This window comes from Lutra lutra, chromosome 18, assembly GCF_902655055.1.
Source record: "Lutra lutra chromosome 18, mLutLut1.2, whole genome shotgun sequence".
Taxonomy (NCBI): Eukaryota; Metazoa; Chordata; class Mammalia; order Carnivora; family Mustelidae; genus Lutra; species Lutra lutra.
The window spans coordinates 15,436,556-15,459,562 of record NC_062295.1 but is presented as its reverse complement, the minus strand read 5'-3'; the positions used below and the strand labels follow the sequence as shown (position 1 = coordinate 15,459,562).

Sequence of the window (23,007 nt, the reverse complement as noted above, 5' to 3'; positions counted from 1 at the left end):
AGGGTTGCTTCGTAAGAGGGGACTTCAGGAGGCTCACTGAAGGCACAATCAAAAACTAAGAGGCTACTGGGCCCAGGAGACCCAGATATTCCAAGGGCTCTGGACTTCTTTGTCAAGGTCAGTGGAAGCCAATGCTGATGGGAAATGTCTGCCCTGACACCAGCTGCTTTCTGGGACTCCAGCTGTGGCTTTCCAGGACAGACCAAGGTCCTGTTGTGTTAGTAGAGCCTTCTGATCTCAGGGAAAACCACATGTGTGTATCAGCAAACAGGGGCTATGAGGATATGTATATTAAGTTACAGGACCTCACAGGGAGACACGCAGACATGCACTGAATCCCTAAACCTGCTGCCTTTACAGAAGAGCTTTATGGAGAACTTCAATGCTGAGCCCAGCCCTGTCTATGGTTAGTAGAGCCTGGCTGGATTGTGTGCAGATTCACTTTGACCCAGGTACAACAGAACATGAGGAAAAATAAAAACAGGGGCCAAATGCAAGAAACAGGGAAAAGAAAACACATCAGAATTAATCCCTTTGTCCCTCTATTCCTTTCCTTTTTTCTTTTCTTTCCCTTCCTTTCCTTTCTTTTCCCTTCCTTTTCCTTTCTTTACTTTGTTTTTTTTTTCTTTTTATCACTTAAGTATTCAGCTCAATATTCAATAGATATTTTAAACATAAATTCAATGCTGGGCACTTTTATAGGCACCACAGAAACACCAAGTAATCAAAACAGAGACCTTACTGATAAAGAGATAAAGAGCTCATGTTTAAAAAGGGGGAATAGGGACGCCTGGGTGGCTCAGTTGGTTAAGCAGCTGCCTTTGGCTCAGGTCATGATCCCGGTGTCCTGGGATCGAGTCCCACATCGGGCTCCTTGCTCGTCAGGGAACCTGCTGCTCCCTCTGCCTCTGCCTGCCATTCTGTCTGCCTGTGCTCGCTCTCTCTCCCTCTCTCTCTCTGACAAATAAATAAATAAAATCTTAAAAAAAAAAAATAAAAAAATAAAAAGGGGGAATACATTTAAATAATAATTATGTGAAATGTCAGGTGGAGACAAGCACTTTGGGGAAAAAAACAAGGAAGAGAATAGAGCTATTTGGGGGTGGTATTTTATATAGGATGCTCAGGGAAAGTCTCTCTGATAAGCAGAAGCTGAGAGAAGTAAGGGAACAAAGCAGGGGGATATCTAAGGAAGAACATTACAGGCAAGTGCAAAGGCCCTGAGGGAGGATTTTGTGTCTTCCCAGCAAGGTTTCACTAAGACTTGGATAGCCATAAATTTTGAGCCATTTCTCACGGGAGAGGGTTTGAAGCATACATGTTATTTTTTCCCCCCATTTGTTTACTCAACGAGTACTTACTAGGTGCTGGTTAGAAGTGCAGACAGGATCCCTGTCCACAAAGATCTTACAGCCTTCAGAGGGAGACAGATCAATTAGTAGGTAATTGAGTGGGACTGGAATCATCCCAGCGAGGCACAGGAGCAGAGAAAAGATGCACCAGCAAGCGTGTGGTGTTCAGGAGTCTTCCTGGTGGTGGACCTAGGAATATGTTGACCTAGGAGAGGTGGACCTAAATATATGGTAGGAGGCCAGGCACAGTATGATCTAGACAGAGGGAATAGCACATTAAAGGTCAGGAGGTGGGGAAGAGTTCAGAGAGCCACAGATTGGAAGGAGCATAGAATGTGTTGGGGAGAAGCTGTAGGTGAGGTTAGGAGTGCGGCCAGGGGTCAAATCCCTGGAAGCATGAAGTGACGGGAGTGGGGGATAATGCCAAGAGGTGACGCTATGGCATCTGGCTGCAGGAGAGGTAAGAGAATCAAAGGGGGGCAAAGAATGAAAGCAAGGAGACTCACTAGGCTCCTGTTAAAATCACCCTCATAAGATAACAGTGGCCTGAATTAGGGTTGGTGAAATAAAGCTAAAGAAGGAAAGACAGATTCAAGAAATCCTTGAAAACTGACAAGTTGTGGTAATTACTGGAAATGTGACTGAGGGAGAAAGGAGGGAGGTAGGTTTCCAGTTTGGGTGACCAGGTGCATAGCAGTGCCATGGATTAAGACAGACAATGCAGTGAAAAGGGGAAGATTTGGAGAATGGATGACTTCAGATTTGAGACTGCTGAGGTGAAAGTGCCTCAAGCATCTCGGCCTAAGGAGAGATGGTTCGGCAGGCAGCTGGGTTGATGGATCAGATGTTCAAGGGATTGGTCAGGGATGGAGATACAGATTTGAAACTCACTAGCCTATAAAAGGTACTAGAAACCAGGAGATAACTTGACACCGTCCAGTGAGAGTATATGGAGTGACAAGAAAAATGTGATCTACTGGCATTCTCAAGGATACATGAAGGAAGAGGACAATGACAGACAAAGAGCAACAAAGTCAAGAAAACAGTGACACAGGGGAGCCAGGGAGATGCAGAGTGTCGGGAGGAAGCAGCAAAAAAGGTACTGACAAGGGGCCAGAAAAAATGCTTGAAGACATGGCCTTAGCAGGGCAGCTCAAGCCACATGGTTCAGACTGGAATGGAAGAGTTGGAGGAGGGAAGGTGGAAGTGATGGTTTTGTGGGCCCAGATGAATTATGGAATCCAACATTTGTGGTGGTTATAAGTTCCATATTTAGGGATTTTTTTCTCCAAATATACTAGGAGTAGGGAAGGTGGCTTGTAGCATTTTATTTTGCTCAGGTTGAGGTTTTGCTGGAAGGTGTTACCAATGCCAAGACTCCTGTGCTCCCTGTCTTCAGTAGCCTTGGCTCCTTGAGGAGTCTCAGAGAAACACAGGACAGGCAGTGACCACTTGTTCTGCAAAAGCTTCAACTCCTTTATTAATGCCACAATACCATGCCATGGAAGCCAGGTCCAAGCCTGACACTTCCAAGTCCAAGATCTCTGGCTTCATCTCCATTCCATACCTTCCAATCTCTAGGGTAGCCCACCTACTAGGAGGTATTGGAGGAGAGGTGATTCTGACACTTACTTGGTCTGTCCTTTGGTATTATTCCATGACTCACCATCATGAAACTGGCCCTTCCCAGACACAACACTGAGTATCTGAAGGTGGGTAGAGTCTATGGGCCAAAAATAGGAAACACCCGTCCCCCACTTCCTTATTTATTCCCTTGCTCTAACTAGCCCCAAGTGGAGTGGCATCCAGACAGAAGCAGAAGTGTTCTACAGTGATTAGCTAAGAACACAAGGTACAATTGGAAATCTATTGTGCAAACAAGTGCCTGTTTGATTTCTCTCACTTCCCTTTGGGTTTTAAGCTCCCTTTTGATTAGTGTTTGGTTTCTGGTAATAAATACGGTCCCAACTTCATTGGTTTATGGAGGGGAATATTCTTCCACTATTTTCTATGGTAAATTGTTTATCTTACCTACGCCCAACAAGACCAATGTATACCTGAGATTAACTCCAGTCCTATCTGGGCACCAATCATGGAGAGCCACGTGGGTGGAAAACTGCAATAAAAGTGTGGTGCATAGCCGGCTTTCCCACAGCTGACCAGACAACAGCTCTGTGTTCTTATCCCAAGGTAAGTACCATTTCAAGCCCCAGCAGGCTTCCTTCTGATCTTGGGGGGTTTCCCCACCACCCTTGACCCACTGGATGTGCTGGGGTTGTTTGTTTCTGGAAGCTTTCAGAATAACTTTCAGCCCGGTCAAGTGCTCCGGATTTCACTGTGTGTTCAGCTCAACCACGATTCCAGCTACCTGCTGGCTACTCCAGGTCTAAAGATGCCTCCTCACTCTGTCCCTCCTCCAGGAACATAGGCCCCCACTTGGGATCTCATCCCTTAGAATTACTAGTCCTGGGTACTCTCTCATAACATATTCATGATATCCTCTCTAGAAACAGATCTCTAGATTCAAATTGAGTCTTCTGGAGACTTTAAGAAGCCATCAAAGATTTGCTTATTGGAGGAAAGTTGCCAGAAGAGGGAGTGTTACTGGCAGACTCTTCACAGCTCTTTGTTTCTGCCCTCCCCATCCCTATTTACTTATTCATTTATCGCTCATATCTTTACTGAGCACCCCTTATGTGGCAGACACCATGCTAGCAGCAAGCAACGTGGGCACAGTCTGACACGGTCCCACCCTCCCAAGAAATCTGTATGCATCTAGGACACTTCAGGAGACTCTTAGGACAGTGCCCAATACACCAGAACTGAGAAAGCAGCTGTTACTTTTGTCTGTAGATATTCATAGCACTGTAAGTTCCCCTCCACCCAGTCTCTCAGAGCCTGAACCCCTACTTGAGTAGGAACCAACCTAAGGCCTTCTAGGACGTCCTGCAGTGCCAGCCAGCTCCAAACTTGCCTTCGGTTCTCTTGCTGTCAACCTCATCCCCTTCGCAAGCCTCTTACCCTCATCACCCCACCTCCTCTCTGCAAGACATGCCTGCTTTAAAACAATGCAGCCCTTCACAAAAGAAATTATGGGTCTGTTTCTGTGAACATGGGTCTGTGTCCTTAAGCAAGCTATTTAACTTCCAGCATAGTGTCTACATGTAGGAGGAGCTCAGTCCATATCTCTGGGATTAATATGCTCTGAGACCCATCTCCCTCTTCATCCATAAATGGGAGCAAAAATAGTACCTTTCCCGGTGGGCGGTTCAGAGCCTTAAATGAGCTAACATGTGCAAGGGGCTGAGTACAAATCATGGTGCTGAACTGATATGAATTCCCTTCTTACCCTTATCCAAGGAGGAATGACCTCTGTCGCCCTGACTGTATCTGAGTCTCTCCCTTCCCCTAGCTGCATGGAGAGTCTGCACGCTGCTGAATGACCTGCACGTCTCAGCTTATGGAAAGGATGGTGGGCTCTTATGTCTTGTGGCTGGCCTTGGCGTCCTGCCTTCTGACCCTGGCATCTACAGAACAGCAAGGTGTGTGCTCTGCTCACCTGGCATCTCTGATGCCCCATGATACCTGGGGAGAGGGGGACTGCAGAGAAGGCAGTTCAGGGTCAGTAAGGGGAACAGGGACATGTCTAATTGAAGACTCAGCAGCTAGAAGTCAAGGGGTACAAGACGAGGGAAACTAGAATACAGCCATAATCTCTCAGAGTCAAATAGGAAATCCCCTCTGCAAGGACCGTGGAGCCAGTTAATGTAACTGCCCATGTCCAAAATATGTGGAGCTCAGAGAGCCCAGATTCATGGAGACATGAATCTCCTAGTCACTCTGTGCCCTTGTGTTGGCAAGCACCTTCTCCTTCCTCTGAAATTTTACTCATCTGTAAAAAGAAAGGACTAGAGGTAATGATCTCTCGGTGATCCTTTCAAAGATCTGTGGACTGGGCATCTTAGATGTTTGCAGCAAGGGTCCTCGGGCTTAACACCAGGCTGAAATTTCTGCCTGTGTCACCTGCGGAGGGGGCTATGGGAAGGGGAAGGGGGACCCAGTTCATGGCCACTCTTGGGAAACCATAGTGTGTGTGTGGGAAATAATCCAACAACAGCAAGTGCAGTGACTCCTTTCCTTAAAACAAGTACATATGTAAGCAAGGCTTAAAAATCTCTTTTTCAAAAAAGCCCCTCTAACATGTATTTCAAGAATGTGATCATATGTGTGTACTTAGTCTGTAATTCAGGCATTGACACTGTTCAGTAAATCAGAACTGGAGAACAGAACCAGTCTGAACTCCTACTAAGCCTCAGGGGCTGTGTTTGGCATTTTATATTTATTATTATTGTTATAAGCAATGCTTTGGGGTTTTATTTCTCCAAAGCAGGGAATACCTCCTAAGATGACTACAGTAGTGCATAGCAAACTCTTGAAGAATTTTTTGATGGCTAGGTGTATTTTTTCATGTATGTTAGAAATGTATAACTAGTACAGCATACCTACAGTATCACAGATTATTATTCCTTAAGATGAAACAAATTTATAGAGAGTCACTAAAAGAAACATATTAAGCAGATAACTGGACAAAGGGACACAAATGTGGAAAACATTGTGACTCAAGGCTTAGGAATGGAGGGAGTTTGGGAACCACTAACTTGCAGGTGTTGTTTTAAAGACAAGTCTCAGGGGAGTCAAACCACATGTCAAGGTCATCCTTGATGACCTAAATCCAGCAGGTGTGGCACTAGATCTAAACCCAGACTGACCAACCCACCCCTTCAATTCTCACCTCCCCCACACATCATAGTTCCTTAATCTGTTAAAAACCATGGGATGGGGATGCCTGGGTAGTTCAGTCGGTCAAGTGCCTGCCTTCGGCTCAGGTCATGATCTCAGGGTCCTGGAATCAAGCCCCACATTGGACTACTGGCTCAGTGGGGAGTCCGTTTCTCCCTCTCTCTCCGCCCCTCCTCCCAACTCATGTGCTCTCATACTCTCTCTCACTCAAATAAATAAATAAAATCTTTAAAAGAAGCCACAAAAAACAAAACCAAAAATATGAGATCAAGGGCTCCTGGGTGGCTCAGTCAATAAAGAGGCCAACTCTTGATTTCATCTCTGGTCATGATCTCAGAGTGGTAGGATGGAGCCCGCCTGGGGCTCTGTGCTCAGTGGGGAGTCTGCTTGGGATTCTCTCCCTTTCCCTCTCCCTCTGTCCTTCTCCTCTCCTCTAACTCCCTCTCTCTCAAAAATAAATAAACAAATCTTTAAAAAAGCCCCATGAGATGAGCAAAATCGGAAATGTTAGAACAGTGGTTCTCCACTGGGGGTGATTTGGGCAATGCCTGGAGACAACTTCCAGGAGGAAGGAACTACTGGAATCTAGTGAGAAGGGCCCAGGAAAGCTGTGAAACATCCTGCAATGCATAGGACAGCCCCCCATAACACAGAATTATCCAGCCCCAAACATCAGTAGTGCCGAGGTTGAGAAATCTTATGTTAGATCTATTATCTATCAATAAAGGGGAAATGTCTATGATATAGTAAGTAAAATATGTAAGTGGGGAAAAAATGTACAGCATTAAGCCATTTTTAAAAATCCCTATATTTTAAACATATGCATAGAAAGAGTCTGAAAGGGGTGCCTGGGTGGCTCAGTGGGTTAAGCCTCTGCCTTCAGCTCAGGTCATGATCTCAGTGTCCTGGGATCGAGGCCCACATCTGGGCTCTCTGCTCAGCGGGGAGCCTGCTTCCCTCTCTCTCTCTGCCTCCCTCTCTGCCTAATTGTGATCTCTCTCTGTGTCAAATAAATAAATAAAACCTTTAAAAAAAAAAAGAAAGAAAGAAAGAGTCTGAAGACCATACAGCAAATTTATAGTTACTTCTAGGGATGGAATGGGCTTATGACAACTTTCATTTCTACTTTATTCATTTTAATGACATTTGAGGTTTTTTCAGGGAGCCTGTATTACATTTATAATACATTGGTCAAACAGGACCAGTGTAAGGTTGCACAGGGGAGCAATGCACAACTCTAGAGCCAAAGAGAGGGCATCAAGCTCAGTGTGAGGGATGCCCCTTGAAACTGTGCAGGGTGGAGACCTTGGTGTTCTTAATGCCTATAAAATACCACACAAAGTCCTCATTATTATTCGGACCCTAAGAGGATGAGGCCAATGTGTAATGAATGGGTTGTGTGCCTCATTTCCTCATTAGGGTCCTTAAGCACATTCAAAATTCAAAACAGAGTGCATAGGGGGCGTCTGGATGGCTCAGTGGCTTAAGCGTCCAACTCTTGATTTCCACTCAGGTCAGGTCATGACCCAAAGTTGTGAGATTGAGCCCTATGTTGGGCTCTGCACTGGGTGTGAAGCCTATTTGAGACTCACTCTCTCCCCCTCTGCCCGTCCCCTCCCTCTCTAAAACAAAACAAAACAAAACAAAATGAGTGTGTGTGTGTGCACGTGTGCATGTGTGGAGAGGGGAGGATTAAAATCCTGTAGGCTCTGAGGATGCGCAGTAAACCCAAGCACACTGCTGCTTTCCAGGTGACAGAAACTTCATCAACATCCGTTCCTATGACCCCTGCCAGAATTATACCCATCTGGACGAACCATCACGAAGTACAGAGTACACAGGACAGGGCCAGCTATGTGACAGGGACATGAATGGCTGGTACCGCTTCGTGGGAGATGGAGGAGCGAGGTTGCCAGAGACCTGTGTCCCAATGTACCGATGCAAGACAGACGCTCCCATGTGGCTGAATGGGACACACCCTACCATCGAGGAGGGGATCGTCAGCCGCATTGCTTGTGCCCACTGGAGCGACAACTGCTGTCTCTGGAAGACTGAGGTGCAGGTGAAGGCCTGTCCGGGCGAGTTCCATGTGTACCGGCTGCAGGGCACCCCCAAGTGTAATCTGAGGTACTGCACAGGTGAGTGGCAGAGAGCTGGGGATGACTGTGGGGCAGGGCTACCTGGTGGCCAGCCCAGGCATCAGCAGTGAGTGGAGCAGATCAGGAGACTAAGCAGAACAGCCTGGATTCAGCTCCTGCCTGTTACTGCCCAGTGGGGATGTCACCCAAGGTTGCCAGGCTTTACAACATTTCAAGTAAAGCCAGAAATTCAGAGTTGAGGGCTAACTCTCTTGATATATACATATGCATATGCATATACATTTGCACACATACACATACATACACACACCTATATCCATATGTGTAGCATGATATGAAGAACTCGGGCTCAATCAGATTTAGATTCCAGTTGGGCAGTTTAATTTACCTCTCTGAGCTTTAGTTTTCTGATGTGAGAAAAATGGATAATGGCAAAAGTCACAGCCAATGCATACTGTCGCTGCTCCAAGCCAAAGTGCTTTAGACTATGAGCTCATTTAATGCTTTCACCAACCTCATGAGATATGGGTTATATATAACTACACCCAATGAGAGGTCTGGGGCAGAGAGAGGTTAAGCAGCTGTCCCAATGTCACAGAGCAGGAACACGACGGAGGTGGGATTTGAACCCTGACACTCTCGTTCCAAGATCTATATACCTAACCACTATGCTACCCAGTTTCATAAACTACCACGAGAACTGAATGAGCTAATTTGTTGAAAGTGCTCCAACAGTGTCTGCCATGTAGTAAGCATTAGGATAGCTGCCTCTGGGTTCTCATTTCACTGGACTGGGAGTCAGAAAATCTGAGTTTAAGGCTTGACCCTTCCACTATGTATCGCACACCCTTGGGCAGGAGTTCTGGGCCTTGGTAGAATAACAGAGTTGGCCTTGGTGGCCTCAGACTGCCTTGCTCTGCATCCTGATCCTCTTCCCCTGTGCCTCACCCTGGAGACCCCTACACTGCGAAGGACAAGTGTGAGAATACCTGCCGCCCGGAGGAGGAATGCAGCTTTCTCAATGGCACCTGGGGCTGTTACTGCAGACAGGACCTCAACAGCTCTGGTGAGTGGCTTGGCAGGGCTGAGCAATGGGAACAATGCTGGTCTGAGCAGACAAGGCAGCACAGAAGGATTTTCCTTTTCCGAGGGTATGGACAAGGTGTGGACCAGAGTCAGTGGGGATGGAACTGAGGTCAGGGAATGAAGGTTCTCAAAGCTATTTGCAAGGATGGAAGAGGTGGGATGGAACAAATTGCCAAGTCAGTCTTTGGACCACAGCCTGAGAAAGCAGCTATGGTGTTGGTGAGCTTGACCCATAAGGCACAAAGGTACTAACGATAGGGACTCTGCAGGTGTGGGAATTGCATTAAAATATCTGTAGGTCTACATGTGAAGGACATGGGTAGACTCCTGTGACAGTCCTGAATTTGTGACATAGTGGCTCTCTGGAGCCTGGGTCAAGGCACCTAGACTTTCTGAGGCTTAATGTCTTCATGTGTAAAATGGGAATAAGATTACAGTACAAATAACCACCATACAGGGTAACTGCAAAAATTAAATAGGAGCAGTCCAAATGGGTAGGCTTGTAAGGTGATAAGGTTATTGTCCCAGGAAGTAAGCAAGCAGAGGCACATGACTTATGGGTAGAGATGCCATCAACAAGCCCTAAGTCCTGGGGTTAGATGAACTTCCCATTAAGATTATTCCCTTCCCGGGGCGCCTGGGTGGCTCAGTGGGTTAAGCCGCTGCCTTTGGCTCAGGTCATGATCCCAGGTCCTGGGTTCGAGCCCCGCATCGGGCTTTCTGCTCAGCAGGGAGCCTGCTTCCTCCTCCTCTCTCTGCCTGCCTCTCTGCCTGCTTGTGATTTCTCTCTGTCAAATAAATAAATAAAATCTTTAAAAAAAAAAAAAAAAGATTATTCCCTTCCCTCCTGGGACTCTAATGAGGGCCTTTGACTCTTGCCCTTGGCATAAACATGCCTTCCTCTGAACACACTCCCAGTCCCTGCAGAAAAGAAAGTGTTCTAGACAGTGGACCAAGAACAAGCATATGTTTAGAAGACTGGGCTGGAGTGTGGACCAGGTGGTGCTTGGGTGTGCCTAGCAGGAGTAGGGTGAGGACAAGAGGCAGGACTAGAAGGAAACAACTCTGATCTCCATGAAGGCTCTCTGTGCTTATTGGGTGGACAAGCCCCCAAAGGCTCCAGGTTATTTTCCAGGTTTTGGGCAACCACAGAATCAGACGGTGGACTTCAAGGATGTCTTCTCTGTACCTGAAGACTCCAAGGGTATCCTTGGCAGGTCCTCCTAGCTGACTGGGTGGGTGGGTGGCCTGCCTCAAGTCTTCACTGGTGGCTACTCAACAAGTCCCCATTGCTTCCAGGCACAACCCCGTTGTGACCTGGCTTTTGCTTACTTCTCCATCTCTCACACTCCACCCCTACTTATTCTAAGTTCCTGTACCTCTGAGCTTAGCTTCTCCATAAACACACCAGCTTTTCTTCCATCACCACGCTTTTGCCTCTGCTATTCCCTGAGCCAGGGGTGCCCTCACTTGCCCTGTGCACCTGCAAAACTCCTACTCCTGACCAACTCCCAGCCCTCTATGAGTCCTTCCCTGACTTAACTGACAGACCCAGATATACCTTCTTGTGTTTCCCTGTGCACCTAGAACATACTTCTTTCATCATACTGCATCTTAATAAGCTGTTGGCATGTTGGTTCTGACACAAGACCAAGGAATCCTCATGGCCTGGGTCCATGTTTTCTTTATTTTTGTGTTGAATGTGCCTCGCACATACAGAAGGTGGTTAGTAAATGTATTTGAATCAATGCATTCATAAATACAATCAAAACGATATTTCTCTTCATTTGCTATCTACCTCCCCATCAGAATGTTAGCTCCATAAATAAGGGTAGGGATTCTGTCAGTTTTGACAAACACTGTATCCTCAGTACCTAGAACAGTGCAGACAGTAATGCTCAAGATGTATTATTTGTTGAATAAATGCCGAATGAATGAATGGAATGAATCAGTGAATGAATGAATGAATGAATGAGTGAATGAATGAACAAATGAATGAACGAAAGAAAAAAAGAAATGCAATGGCTCTGAACCTGGTCAGATGTGCTGGCTTCACAAAGCCAGGGAGCAGGAGTAGTGTGTATCCAACCCTGATTCCAGTCTGGAATGCAGGATAGTTCTGCTTCTCTAGAGACCCCAATTCCCAGAGACCCTGATCCCCAATCCCCAAGACATGAAAGTCCACACCTGCACACAGCATGCCTAGAAATCTTGGACCAGAGGCTTTTTTGCCAACCTCACCCAATACAACCCGAGTGTGAATCCCACCTGGGTCCCAGGCCCCTATTAGTCTACCTAACTCCCTGGTACATATGATGGCTTTTCCAAAGGGCATAGAATGTGGGCTCTGCCCACTGCTTCCAGACCCCTGTCCACTCCACCTACCCCATTCTCAACTTTCTAGATGTCCACAGTATGCAGCCTCAGCTAGACTGTGGGGCCGAGGAGATCACGGTGTCACTGGACAAGTGTCAGCTGGGAGGCCTGGGTTTTGGGGACAATGTCATCACCTACCTGCGAGACCGGAACTGCAGCAGTATCACGCAAAGAGAGGAGAGAAACTGGATATCTGTGACCAGCCCTACCCACGCTGGGGCCTGTGGAAACATTCTGGAGGTGAATGGTGTTTACACCACTGCTACCAGAGGGTGGGAGTTGGGCTGTGGAGCTATCTCAGTAGCTGTGAAACCTTGGACAAGTCACTTAGCCTCTCTGGGCCTCTAGTAGTATGTGAGAGTAGTAGTGTGTGTAGTATGTGAGAGTACACATGCTGGTTCACATACAGAGCTTAGAAGAGGTTTGCTGCTTGAGCTCAATAAATGTAAGCTGTGATTATGATTATTTTAATTAGGGGTGATGTGGGAGGGGTCAACATGGGAGTAAGCGTGGTAGTTGTTGATTCTCCCCAAAGGCCAAAAATTATTGTTCTAGTTTTTGATCTGGGATTCTCAGTCCCCTTCCCATAAGGCTCCAGGGGCCACTAAGGGAAGAGGCCCATGTTCTTCCTGGTGATCGGAAGGCAGGGTGGCAGCATGATGGAGAGCATCAACCTTAGAGTCATGTAGGCCTGAGTTCTAGATACAGCTGCACACACATAAACATACACGTGGTCTTATTTTTATGCCAAAGAGAAATGGAACCCATGCCATCTACAAAAACACCCTCTCTGTGGCCAATGAGTTCATCATCAGAGACACCATCCTCAACATCAATTTCCAGTGTGCCTACCCACTGGACATGAAAGTCAGCCTCCAAACTGCCCTGCAGCCCATTGTAAGGTATGGCACTGACCCTTGCCCTTTAATCTATAACCCTGACACTGATCACACCCACTTCAAGCAAAGCTTAAAATGTCCTCAGGCTGCTGCCTACTTCCTACAGGAGCTCTCACTCTTTCCATCATTCACTCTGCAAATATTTCTTGATCATAGATTAATGTTCAGCATGCACAAGGCAGACATAGAGTATTCTGTGGGTATTAAAGATTATTATTACGAAGCAATGCAGCAACATAAAATAATGTTAATTAAATATGCTAAGGAACAAAAACATACCACAGTTTCATTTATCTTGAGGAAGAAAGGAATTAAGCAACTAATTATTCCATCAACTATTTACAAGTGAGATGAATGCAATGTGGGAGAAGCACAGGGTGCTGTGGGATCAAGAAGCAAGGGTTCCTGATCTAATCGTTGTGGGGAGGGGATGGAGGAGCAGGAAGGCTTCCCCACAGATGTGGGATTTAAGCTGGGATAAGCTTTGATTAGATAAATAGCACTCCCAATTCACTAGAAATAGAACTAAGTAGCAATTTGGGTGGGGATCCATTTGGAAGAAACAAATGAAAGAAGAAGAAAGAAACAGAAGAAAACAAAAAACAGTTTTCATCTATTTTGGTCACTGCTGTCTCACAGTGCCCAAACAGGGCCCTGTGGAATGGATTCCTCAGCATTTAGACAGTAAGACTTGCTGGGGGATTTTCTGTGTCAGAACTCCAGGGTGCCCTTTCCATCCCCCCACTGCCTCCTGGGCTCTCAGAGTAGTATGAATATGACTAGTAATTTTCTAGTTCAATGGTTTTCAGACTGTATTGTGTTGGGGCTCCAAGTTTCATAATAAATAAAAATTAAAGCCATTCCTCTTTTAAAATGAATGTTTCACTGGATGATTCCCTGGTGGAGGAAGGAGATCTGCTGCTAAAAATGGTGAACCCACAGAACTGATCCCATTGTATAGGGGGGAAGATGGAGGTGTGCATTTGCTGTTATTCTCTGAGGGACAGAGATATAGGTGATCTGTGAGGTAGGGAAAATGGGTAGAGATCCCAGAGACACACTTGTCTGCTTGTCAAGTTTAGTGCCTAGCAGATACTAAATGCATGATTTAAATAGGTGATTGACTAGTTCCTTTAGGAATCAAAGATATGCCTTCACTTTCATAGCCTCACATAAGTGCAGGGCTGGATTTACTTTGTTCTCACTGGTGGGAACCTAACGATTCCACTCTTATGGTTTTCCTCTTCTCAGTTCTCTGAACATCAGTGTGGATGGGGATGGAGAGTTCACTGTAAGAATGGCCCTGTTTCAAGACCAGAACTATGTATCTCCTTACGAAGGGGCCGTAGCTGTCCTGGCTGTTGAATCTATGCTCTATGTGGGTGCCATCTTGGAGAGAGGGGACACCTCCCGGTTTAACCTGTTGTTGAGGAACTGCTATGCCACACCTACTGAAGATAAGACTGACCCCGTGAAATATTTCATCATCAGAAACAGGTAACAGGCAACTCTGGGTTATCTTTTGGCCTGATTAAGGTTTTCGGGGAAGAAAGATCACCATGGCCCTGCCTGGTAGTTGTGTAAACTGGCTTACTTCTTTTGCAACATAATTTGGCATTACATATCATGACCATACTTTTGACCCAGGAGTATCACTCTTGACATTTTAGCCTAAAGCATTAATACAAAATAGGTCAGCAAGATAAAGAAATGCCAATTATTTTTCACTTAAGTATCCTTTATAACCTTGGCAATAGGTTCAAAGTTCAAAAATAGGGATCCATTAAGTAATGATGGGCTATTATACAGATAGTAACACCAACAAATCAACATGAAAATGGTATGACAAGTGTTATGGGACAAGATATCGCTGAAATTGCTAACTGGCAAAAACAAAGGGAAAATGTATATCCATAGATCATGATTCAAACCATGGTAAAAATATTAGCTAATATGTATCACTGAGTTTAGTTATGAGTTTAGCCATGCACTGTGTCACTAAATGGTTACATCAACGCCAGGAGGTACAGATTACTGTCTGCTCTACAGACCAGAAAAGGGAATCTCGGACAGGTTAAGTCATCTGCTCATGATCATTTAGCTAGAAAGTAGGTCTGGGTGGAATATGAAACAGTCTATTTCACCTCAGAGAACAAACCCCACAAAACTGAAACCTGGGCTGATGAATAAATGTCTTGGAGGGGGCGCATAGGTGGCTCAGTCAGTTAAGCATCTGCCTTTGGCTCAGATCATGATCTCAGGGTCCTGGGATTGAGGCCCAGGTCGGGCTCCATGTTCAGTGGGGAGTCTGCTTCTGCCTCTGCCCCTCCCCACCTCTCATGAGCGCTCTCTCTCTCTATTTCAAAAAAATTTAATACCTTGAAGGAAACCCAGAGGAATAAAAGTCTATGTCAGGATGGAGGGAATCAGGGAACTCTTACATTCTCTGTGATGATGTTTTTATACTAGATACAGATTAAAGATACACCCAAGGACCTCAGGTTCCTTGAGCTGTTCTAAAAGTAGACCCTTGCCCCTGTCACTTTCCCAGCTGCCCAAATCAATATGATTCCACCATCCATGTGGAGGAGAATGGGGTGTCCTCAGAAAGCCGGTTCTCAGTTCAGATGTTCATGTTTGCTGGAAATTATGACCTAGTCTTCCTGCATTGTGAGATTCATCTCTGCGATTCCCTTAATGAACAGTGCCAGCCGGTGAGTATCTCTTCAGAGTGAACTATTCAGAGATTCACATGGGGCCTGGTACCTGGTAGTCTCACCATATATATTTACTGCAATTACAGAGGGATGGAAAGAAGAAAGGGAGAGAGGGAAGGAGGGGAAGAGGAAAGGATGAATGGATGGACATTCAATCTCCAAAAGTCCATGTGTATGTAATTATTGTGTCCCTAGGAAGCAGATCAGACAAAGAAGTCTGCCCACTAAGTTTCCCTGGCAGAAGATATATTTTGAATGATTTCATAATAGTGGACTTTTAAGTGCCTATTCCATGTCAGGAATTACACTAAAACTTTCATATAACTTATTTAATTAAATTCTCACAAGAACCCTTTAAGTAGATTTTTTGTTAACCAGCTTGTACAGATGAGGACACTGAGCTTAAGAGAGGTCTTCTGCCCAAAAGCAACACAGCTAGAAAGCATCAGAGCTGGGAGGTAACTCGAGTGTCCATGCTCTTAACCCCTGTTTGGTACTGCCTTCTAGAAGCTGGCATTTGTTGAGTGTGGACTATGTACCTGGGTGTTACAGACATGCTCATTTTAATCTTTAAGACCAGGAAGGTATTACTTAATAGTCCAATAGAGAGGTGAAGTCATTAGTACCAAATTAGACAGCTAGAATTAGAGTGGAGATGTGATGGAATGGATGAGATAAGTAGAAAGGAGTCAAATCCATGTTTGCTTATGACTTGACAGTAAGTTGAGAAAACCACAGCCTCAGAGTTAGGGGTACATGGTGGGTAGGGTCCCATTCTTGGGCCATATTCTTGTCCCATTGCAGGGACATCCTGGATAGGAACTATGACTTTAAATTTTGATATAATGAGATCTCTCCATCCCCCACAGTCTTGCTCAAGAAGTCAAGGTCGCAGTGGAGTAGTGGCTATCAACCCAGCCCAGGTTCTAGATTTGGGACCCATCACTCGGAAAGGTGAGTGGCCCACTTCTGGGTGAGAAGACCAGGTGGTCAAGTGCTGACAGTTAACCACAGATGCCTGGGGTCATCACCCTAACAACTTAGAGCCTTTTTTTACCTCCTCACTGCAGCCCCCACCAGTGCATCTATCTTTCTATGAAGTGCTTTGGGTAAATAACAACAGCATTTGCCATTTGTGCTGAACCTCTATGTGCTAGAGACCAGGCTAAGCTCTCAGTATCCATCAACTCACTTTATTCTCCTGACTGAGTCCATTTTACCAGCGAGAAACTGAAGCTTGGAGAGATTAAGTGGCTCACCCCAAGTCACTCAGTTCAAGAGCAGCTGGAGTTAGAACTGAACCCAGCTCAGACTGATTCCATAGCATATTTCTTCTTGCCTTTTGCTTCTTGCCAAGTCCCCTTACCTCAGCCCCTTTTGGGTGAAGTCTTTAACCCAACTTTGTTTTCTGGTGAATGACTATGTTTTCCAAAATCCAGTTATAATATTCTGGGGCATGATGTAGGGGAAGCTTTATAATTGCCCACAAATGTTAACCTGCCCATGGGTGAACACTACTGTTGTGATTTCTATTACCACTAGAATGGAGGAGTCAAAAAACCCAGAAGAATGAAAGCAACTTTTTTTTTTGTCCTAAAGAAATTAGGACGCAGTAATGCTAGTAACAGCAGCAATGACAGTAACAGTAATAACACATGAGGCTGGCACCGTACAAAACATTTATATGCATCATCACATGGAATGCTCACGACAGCCTAAGTTGGTAAGCACTATTACCACTTGCATTCTCCAGGTGAGTAAACTGAGGCTGTCTTGTAAAGAAGGCTCTGTCCTGAGTTGTCCTGCCTCTTTACTGAGCCCTCAACCTGAGGCTTCATCTGGTATCACAGGGTTGTTGGAGGGTTAGGAAATTTTATTTTGGAATCAGATAGATGGAGATTCAAATTCCAGCTTTACTACCAACAACAAGGTCAACTTAGGCTTCCTTGGTCAACTGAGCCTCAGTCTTCTCCTCTGTTGAATGGGGACACAAATACTTTCCTCACAAATCTGCTGAAAGAACTAAGTTTCAAATGCATGAAATGGGCTTAGAAATAACAGATGCCTCAACAGTGAGGGTGGCCAGGTCCAGCCAGGTCAGTGGCTGCGGTGGCCAGGTCCAGGAGGACCTGGAGCAGCTATGGCCACAGTGCCAGTCCCCGGCACACGACTGAGGAAACCTTCACCTCTGCTTTTGTCCCCAGGTGCTCCATCTCTTGGCGTTGCGAATGGAACCCCCAGCTCTGCAGGTACATTTTTATCTCCTGCCTATCCCACTGCCCTCCCTCCCAACCCTCGTTTAGTCCTCTTCTCAATTCAGTGCACATTGATTTAGCCTGTGCTAGTGACTGTGGACACTGAAATCAATCAGTCCCAAGTGTGGCTCTTGAGATGCTCAAAGTCTAGCACAGGGGCCAGTCATTTAACAATAAATACTTATTGGGTGCCCACTGCTTGCCAGGCATTGTTTAGATGCTGAAGATATAATAGTAAACAGCACAGACCAGGTGCCTGCCCTCATGGAGGTTATGATACAGTGTGGGAAACAGTCAATTAAAAGTTAACAAGATAATTTAGAAAAGAGAGTGATGTGTTAGAAAGTTACCAGCATGGGTAACAGTGTCTTTAAAAAGATAGTAGTTTATTTTACTCACATGTAAATGAAGTCCAAAGGCAAGCAATCTGGGGATCCTGGGGTGGCACCACAAGGTCATCAAGAATCCAAGTTCTTTTAAGCTCTCCCCTCCACCTTCTTCATCCTCCTGCTCCAAGATGGAAGCCAGAGCTCCAATCTTCATCTCTAGTCAGCAGGATGGAGGGAATATGGAAAAAGTCAGAGTGTTAAGGAACATTCCTAGAAGCTGACACCTTACACTTACACTTATCTCACTGGCCAAAGTTTAGTCACACCTGGCTGCAAAAGGAGCTGGAAAATGTAATCTTTATTCTGGGCGGCCATGTCCTGAACCAATGTTTCATGGTTCTATTTATAAGGCAAGAAGGAAAATAAATATCAGAATGGGTAAATGGCCAGAAAAATGTTCAGAGGAGGTGATATTTGAATGCAATGAGAAAAAGGGGCCAGGTTTGCAAATAATAAAGGAACAAGCCCTATAGGCAGAATGAACAAGAGTTGCAAAAATGAGACAGTCATAGAAGCAAATCGCAAGCAAGTAGATAGTGCGGCAGGAGCACACAGAAGAGTAATGAACTGTACCTGGTAAGGTCAGGCAAGAATTTTAGCAGGTGGCAACATCTGAATGGTGTTTTGGTGGGTGACCTGGAATTTAACAGGGAGACCAATCCAAGAAATGTGTTTTGGGCCAAAGGGAAAGCAATGGTACTAAGATTTTACTGCCCCCTCTTCCCAACACACACATGACCTATACTGGTGAACCAAGACATGAAAACGTTCTTTCCATCCTTAATTCTCCAGCTAGATAACAGCCTAAAAGTTTCCAAATAAGGTCAAGATGGCCCCTCCACACTTAGGGCTAATATTCAGACAACACTCAGAAAATTGTGCTCATCAGAGACAGGGGTCAGAGCTCAGACTAAAAGGAGCTGGAGAGCAGACATCACATCTCATACACTTCTCCCAGTACTTCAGGTTAGCGCAGTGCTGGGAACAGCCCAGTTTCCCAGTAGAGTTTGCCAAACTGACTAATTTCTAGGATGGGCAGTGGATTCTGGAGCCTTCTGGAAGAAAAGGGGAGCGATCTCATGCGGTATGAGAACGCCACAAGAGGGCACTTATGGTGTTTTTTGTTTGCTATCTCCCACAAACATGTCTGAGGTTTTTTTTTTTTAAGATTTTATTTATTTATTTGACAGAGAGAAATCACAAGTAGGCAGAGAGGCAGGCAGAGAGAGAGGAGGAAGCAGGCTCCCTGCTGAGCAGAAAGCCCGATGCGGGGCTCGAACCCAGGACCTGGGATCATGACCTGAGCCGAAGGCAGCGGCTTAACCCACTGAGCCACCCAGGCGCCCCAGAGGTTTTAGAATTAACTGAACAACCACCTGTGTTTCATAAATACAAACTGGTTGTCATACACTAATATTTCAGAAAATTATGATATTCTTCACTTCCTCCTAGAATATCAGCAAGTTACTCTGAAGTTTATGGGACAGAGAAATGTTATAATCTCATAGTATGGCGGGAGGGGTGCACATGCCTCTCCCAGGCCCCCCAGTACAAGGCATCTATAACCCAGGACCCACACCCTTCATTAACACTGAGTATATGATCATTTTCAGAGGAGATGTGTTCCCAACCCTCCCAGATCTTGGAGTCTAATATTCAAAGCTGACACTTACATGGTGTTTATTATGTGCCAGGAACTGTTCCAAATGTTTGATATGAATTTACTCACTTAAGCCTTACAAAAGTCCCATGAGGTATTAGTTGCTTGTGATTTTTCAATTTTGCATACAGATAAACTCAGCCATGGTGAGGCTCAGTAACTTACCTGGGCCTGCACAACTGGTTGTAGAGCTGGGATTATTCTTCTTCTTCCTTTTTTTTTTTTTTTTTTTTTTAAAGATTTTATTCATTTGACAGAGAAAAAGAGAGTACACAAGTGAGGGGGAGGGGCAAAAAGAGAGGGAAGCAGACTGTCTGCTGAGCAGGGAGCCTGACCTAGAGCTTGGTCCCAGGACCCTGAGATAATGACCGGAGCCAAAGGCAGACGCTTAACTGACTGAGCCACCCAGCTAGCCCTAGAGCTGGGATTCTAAGCCAATAAGTCAGGTCTCAGAGGTCTTTTAACCTCTGTGTCCTTCTCCATCTTTAGTATTAGTCAGCATAAGTAATATTAGCTGCTATGACAGACAATCCTCATCTTTCTGTGCCTTTACACAATAGTTTATGTCCCACTAAATCACTGGGGGATGTAGTTCTGTGCTTTGCAGTCATTAGGAAGTCAGGCTCTTACCTTCTGTTAACTCTGGAAACTCCACTGTCCCTAGCAAGTCCTCTGCCGGATCCTTGGCATCTGGTCCCTAGATGGTGGGTGACCAGAGTATGGAAAATTATGCAAGAGGTTTTAAGGACCAGGTCTAGAAATGGCATATATGATTTTTACCCACATTCCACTGGCCAGATTCAATCATGTGATCTCACCTACCTGCAAAGGAGGATGGGGGAAAATTGCCTTCCAATATACCCAAAGTAATATGAAAAAGTGTTTGATGATTAGATAGCTTTGCCTCTACCACATGACCCCTTTGCCACTTCCCAGGGGTTGTAACCTAGAACAGATATTAAGGATACTTAGTAAGGCCTTAAGTATTAAGTATAGAGAGGCTAGCTTGCTTTGGCTGCTGAGTTCCAAAGGCCAACACTTGACAGACATCTCTCTTATATTTCAGGGTTCCTGGGAGCTTGGCCCATGGTTCTCCTGCCTGTCCTCCTGGCTGGGCTGTTCTAAGAGCTCAGCCAAGCATCTAGCCTTGAAGCTCGTGTTCTTCCCTCTGGTGACGGCTTCCAGTCACCCATCGGCTATGCCGGTTCTCTCTCCAAATCACATAGACAGTCTTGGTGTTTAGACTCTGGGACAGGCTAGGTTCGGGGAAAGGGGAAAGATTCCCTTGTTCAACACTCTCTGTGCCTTTATATTCCTCTTTTTCTCATGGTGCGGGCCCTGCTGGCCTGATTTCCTCATTTATTAGCAGGATTTTGGAGCCAGACTTGCTCTGTGCTTCTGTGGCCCCAGCCTTTACCAGAAATGTATCATGTGTTACTCTGTAACTCCATAGTAGACGAGCTGTATCACTGTGGGGTGGAGGTAGGAGAAAGGGGATGAGCTTGTTAAAAAGACACCTCTCATGGTTTCTTCCCAAGTATACCTTGTTCTAACTGCTGATGAACTGAACAGACTGATCCTTGCTTTAACCTGTGTCCTCTGATGTATTTCCAACATGGTCTCAGTAGTGGCCATGGGAATGAGTTGTAAAGGGTCCACTTCTGGAGATTCTACTCCCAGAGAAGACTGGTTCCCATTGCTCCTCTGCCTAGCTCCATACTGTAGACATGCTTTGATGTGCCTAGGAGTAGGCAAAAATCTACCCTAGGACCCAAATGCTGGAGGACCTGCTTGATTTGAATACAGAGATGCTGTCACTCCAGAGTATACCTCCAGCTGTGAACAGTGGTACGCTCCAAAGTAAGCAAGAAGTCCCAGTGGAAAATGCTATGTCGATCCTGCCATGGGGATATAGAAGAAGTGACTGGGGGATGAGTGAAGTCCCTTTCTGGAAACCTCTGATGGGCCTTCATGAAACACTCCACAAAGATGCCACAAAAAGAGAATGCTTCCCCTTCCCATAGCTATACACAAGGCCCCTACAAGCTGGCCTCAGGGAAAAAATGATCAGAACAGGACCAGGCCACAGGGGAGCAGAGCCTGTTTACGTGCTAAGAGGAGACTTTCCAAAGTGCTCTCATGTTCAGAGATAGTGTGGTTTCAAGAAACAGAAACACACGCCAATTACATCAGGCAAAAGGAGAATTAATTATCAAAATATAGGAGCAAAAAATCCAGAACAGAAGATACAGCCTGGCTGTATGAGGAAAACCACCAGAAACCAAGGTTTGTTTGTCCTTCCGTCGGTTTTCCTGAAACCACACAACCTTCACATCTGCTTATCTTTGTGTGTCTTCTTTATTCCCCCGTCCTGAAACTAATTCTTGCTATTCATTCATCATGCCTCAATTAAATATGGACATTGAAGCTTCCCCTCACTTCCTAATTCAGGGACCATATAGACCAACTAGCACTTGGTATCCTACATCTAAATTGTACAAGAAAGAATGAGATTTCCCTGTTTGGTCAGAGTGCTTCCCTTGGTCCAAACATCTGAGGGCAGGTGAGTGGCCTCACCTAATGCAAACACAGCCAATAGGGCCAACCTGAGGAGGCAAGTCTCGAACACATGGCAGTGTTTCTTGGCTAGATACCCCAAAAGTGTACTCTAATAGTGACTTTTTTAAAAGAGAAGTTCTTGGGAGGAATTGCTTCTTGTTTCCTAGTAAGTCAATGGATTCAGAGATATTGCATTTTAAGGGAGGAGTACACTAGGAATGCACCTGAAAGACAGGTCAGGGGCCCTAACCTTTTCCTTTCTCTGAGGTTCATCTTCTCTTTCCTATGGAATAAAGGGGCTGGACTAGAACAAGATTCTCTAACATTTATAGTGGAACCCTTTCTTTAAACACAGTTCTACGTGAATACCCAATATGTAGACATTAAATGGAAATAGACTCTTGTTGATGTCAGGTAACGGGCTTAGTACTCCCATCTGTGATTCCCTCATCCTCTAGCCCTCAAAGAAACTCCAAGATAACCCAAAGGGTTACCAAGAGCAAAGTTCTGGAACTCTTTGGGATATATCACATCTGATATCTCTTCCAGTGTAAAGTATATGAGCTTCTACTTAACCAGAGCAAATCCTGGCTGTCTAACTATGTATGTATTTGTCTATCCATCTATCATCTATCCATCACAAACTCTCCTACTCTACCTATCCCCCTTGCTCTCTCCATCTATCTATCTATTTATAACATACGTAGTTAGTTACAGATTTTGTTTTCTGCAGATGGGCATACTAAATGAATAACAATCTCTGAACGTCCAATCCACTTTATTCATTTGGGCAACACTAATCTGCTGAGCAATTG

At 45.3% G+C, this 23,007-nt stretch overlaps 1 protein-coding gene across 1 annotated transcript; it reads left to right on the top strand.

Moving 5' to 3' along the window:
* The first annotated feature begins 3,413 nt into the window (after window positions 1-3,413).
* GP2 (glycoprotein 2) lies at window positions 3,414-21,222 on the top strand. Its single transcript, XM_047714375.1, has 11 exons — window positions 3,414-3,542; window positions 4,765-4,894; window positions 7,904-8,290; window positions 9,207-9,317; window positions 11,742-11,953; window positions 12,467-12,615; window positions 13,864-14,109; window positions 15,164-15,326; window positions 16,199-16,283; window positions 17,534-17,578; window positions 20,700-21,222. The coding sequence occupies exons 2-11, from the start codon at window positions 4,792-4,794 to the stop codon at window positions 20,756-20,758; spliced, it is 1,560 nt and encodes a 519-aa protein (XP_047570331.1). The 5' UTR covers window positions 3,414-3,542; window positions 4,765-4,791; the 3' UTR covers window positions 20,759-21,222.
* Window positions 21,223-23,007: the final 1,785 nt, after the last annotated feature.

What these genes read in the sequence shown, in the direction of transcription:
- GP2 (XM_047714375.1), top strand. Translation starts at nt 4,792, where the DNA reads ATGACCTGCACGTCTCAGCTTATGGAAAGGATGGTGGGCTCTTATGTC. An exon ending in TTAATGAACAGTGCCAGCCG is followed by an intron (nt 15,327 to 16,198) that starts GTGAGTATCTCT and finishes CATCCCCCACAG; the next exon opens with TCTTGCTCAAGAAGTCAAGG. An exon ending in TGGAACCCCCAGCTCTGCAG is followed by an intron (nt 17,579 to 20,699) that starts GTACATTTTTAT and finishes CTTATATTTCAG; the next exon opens with GGTTCCTGGGAGCTTGGCCC.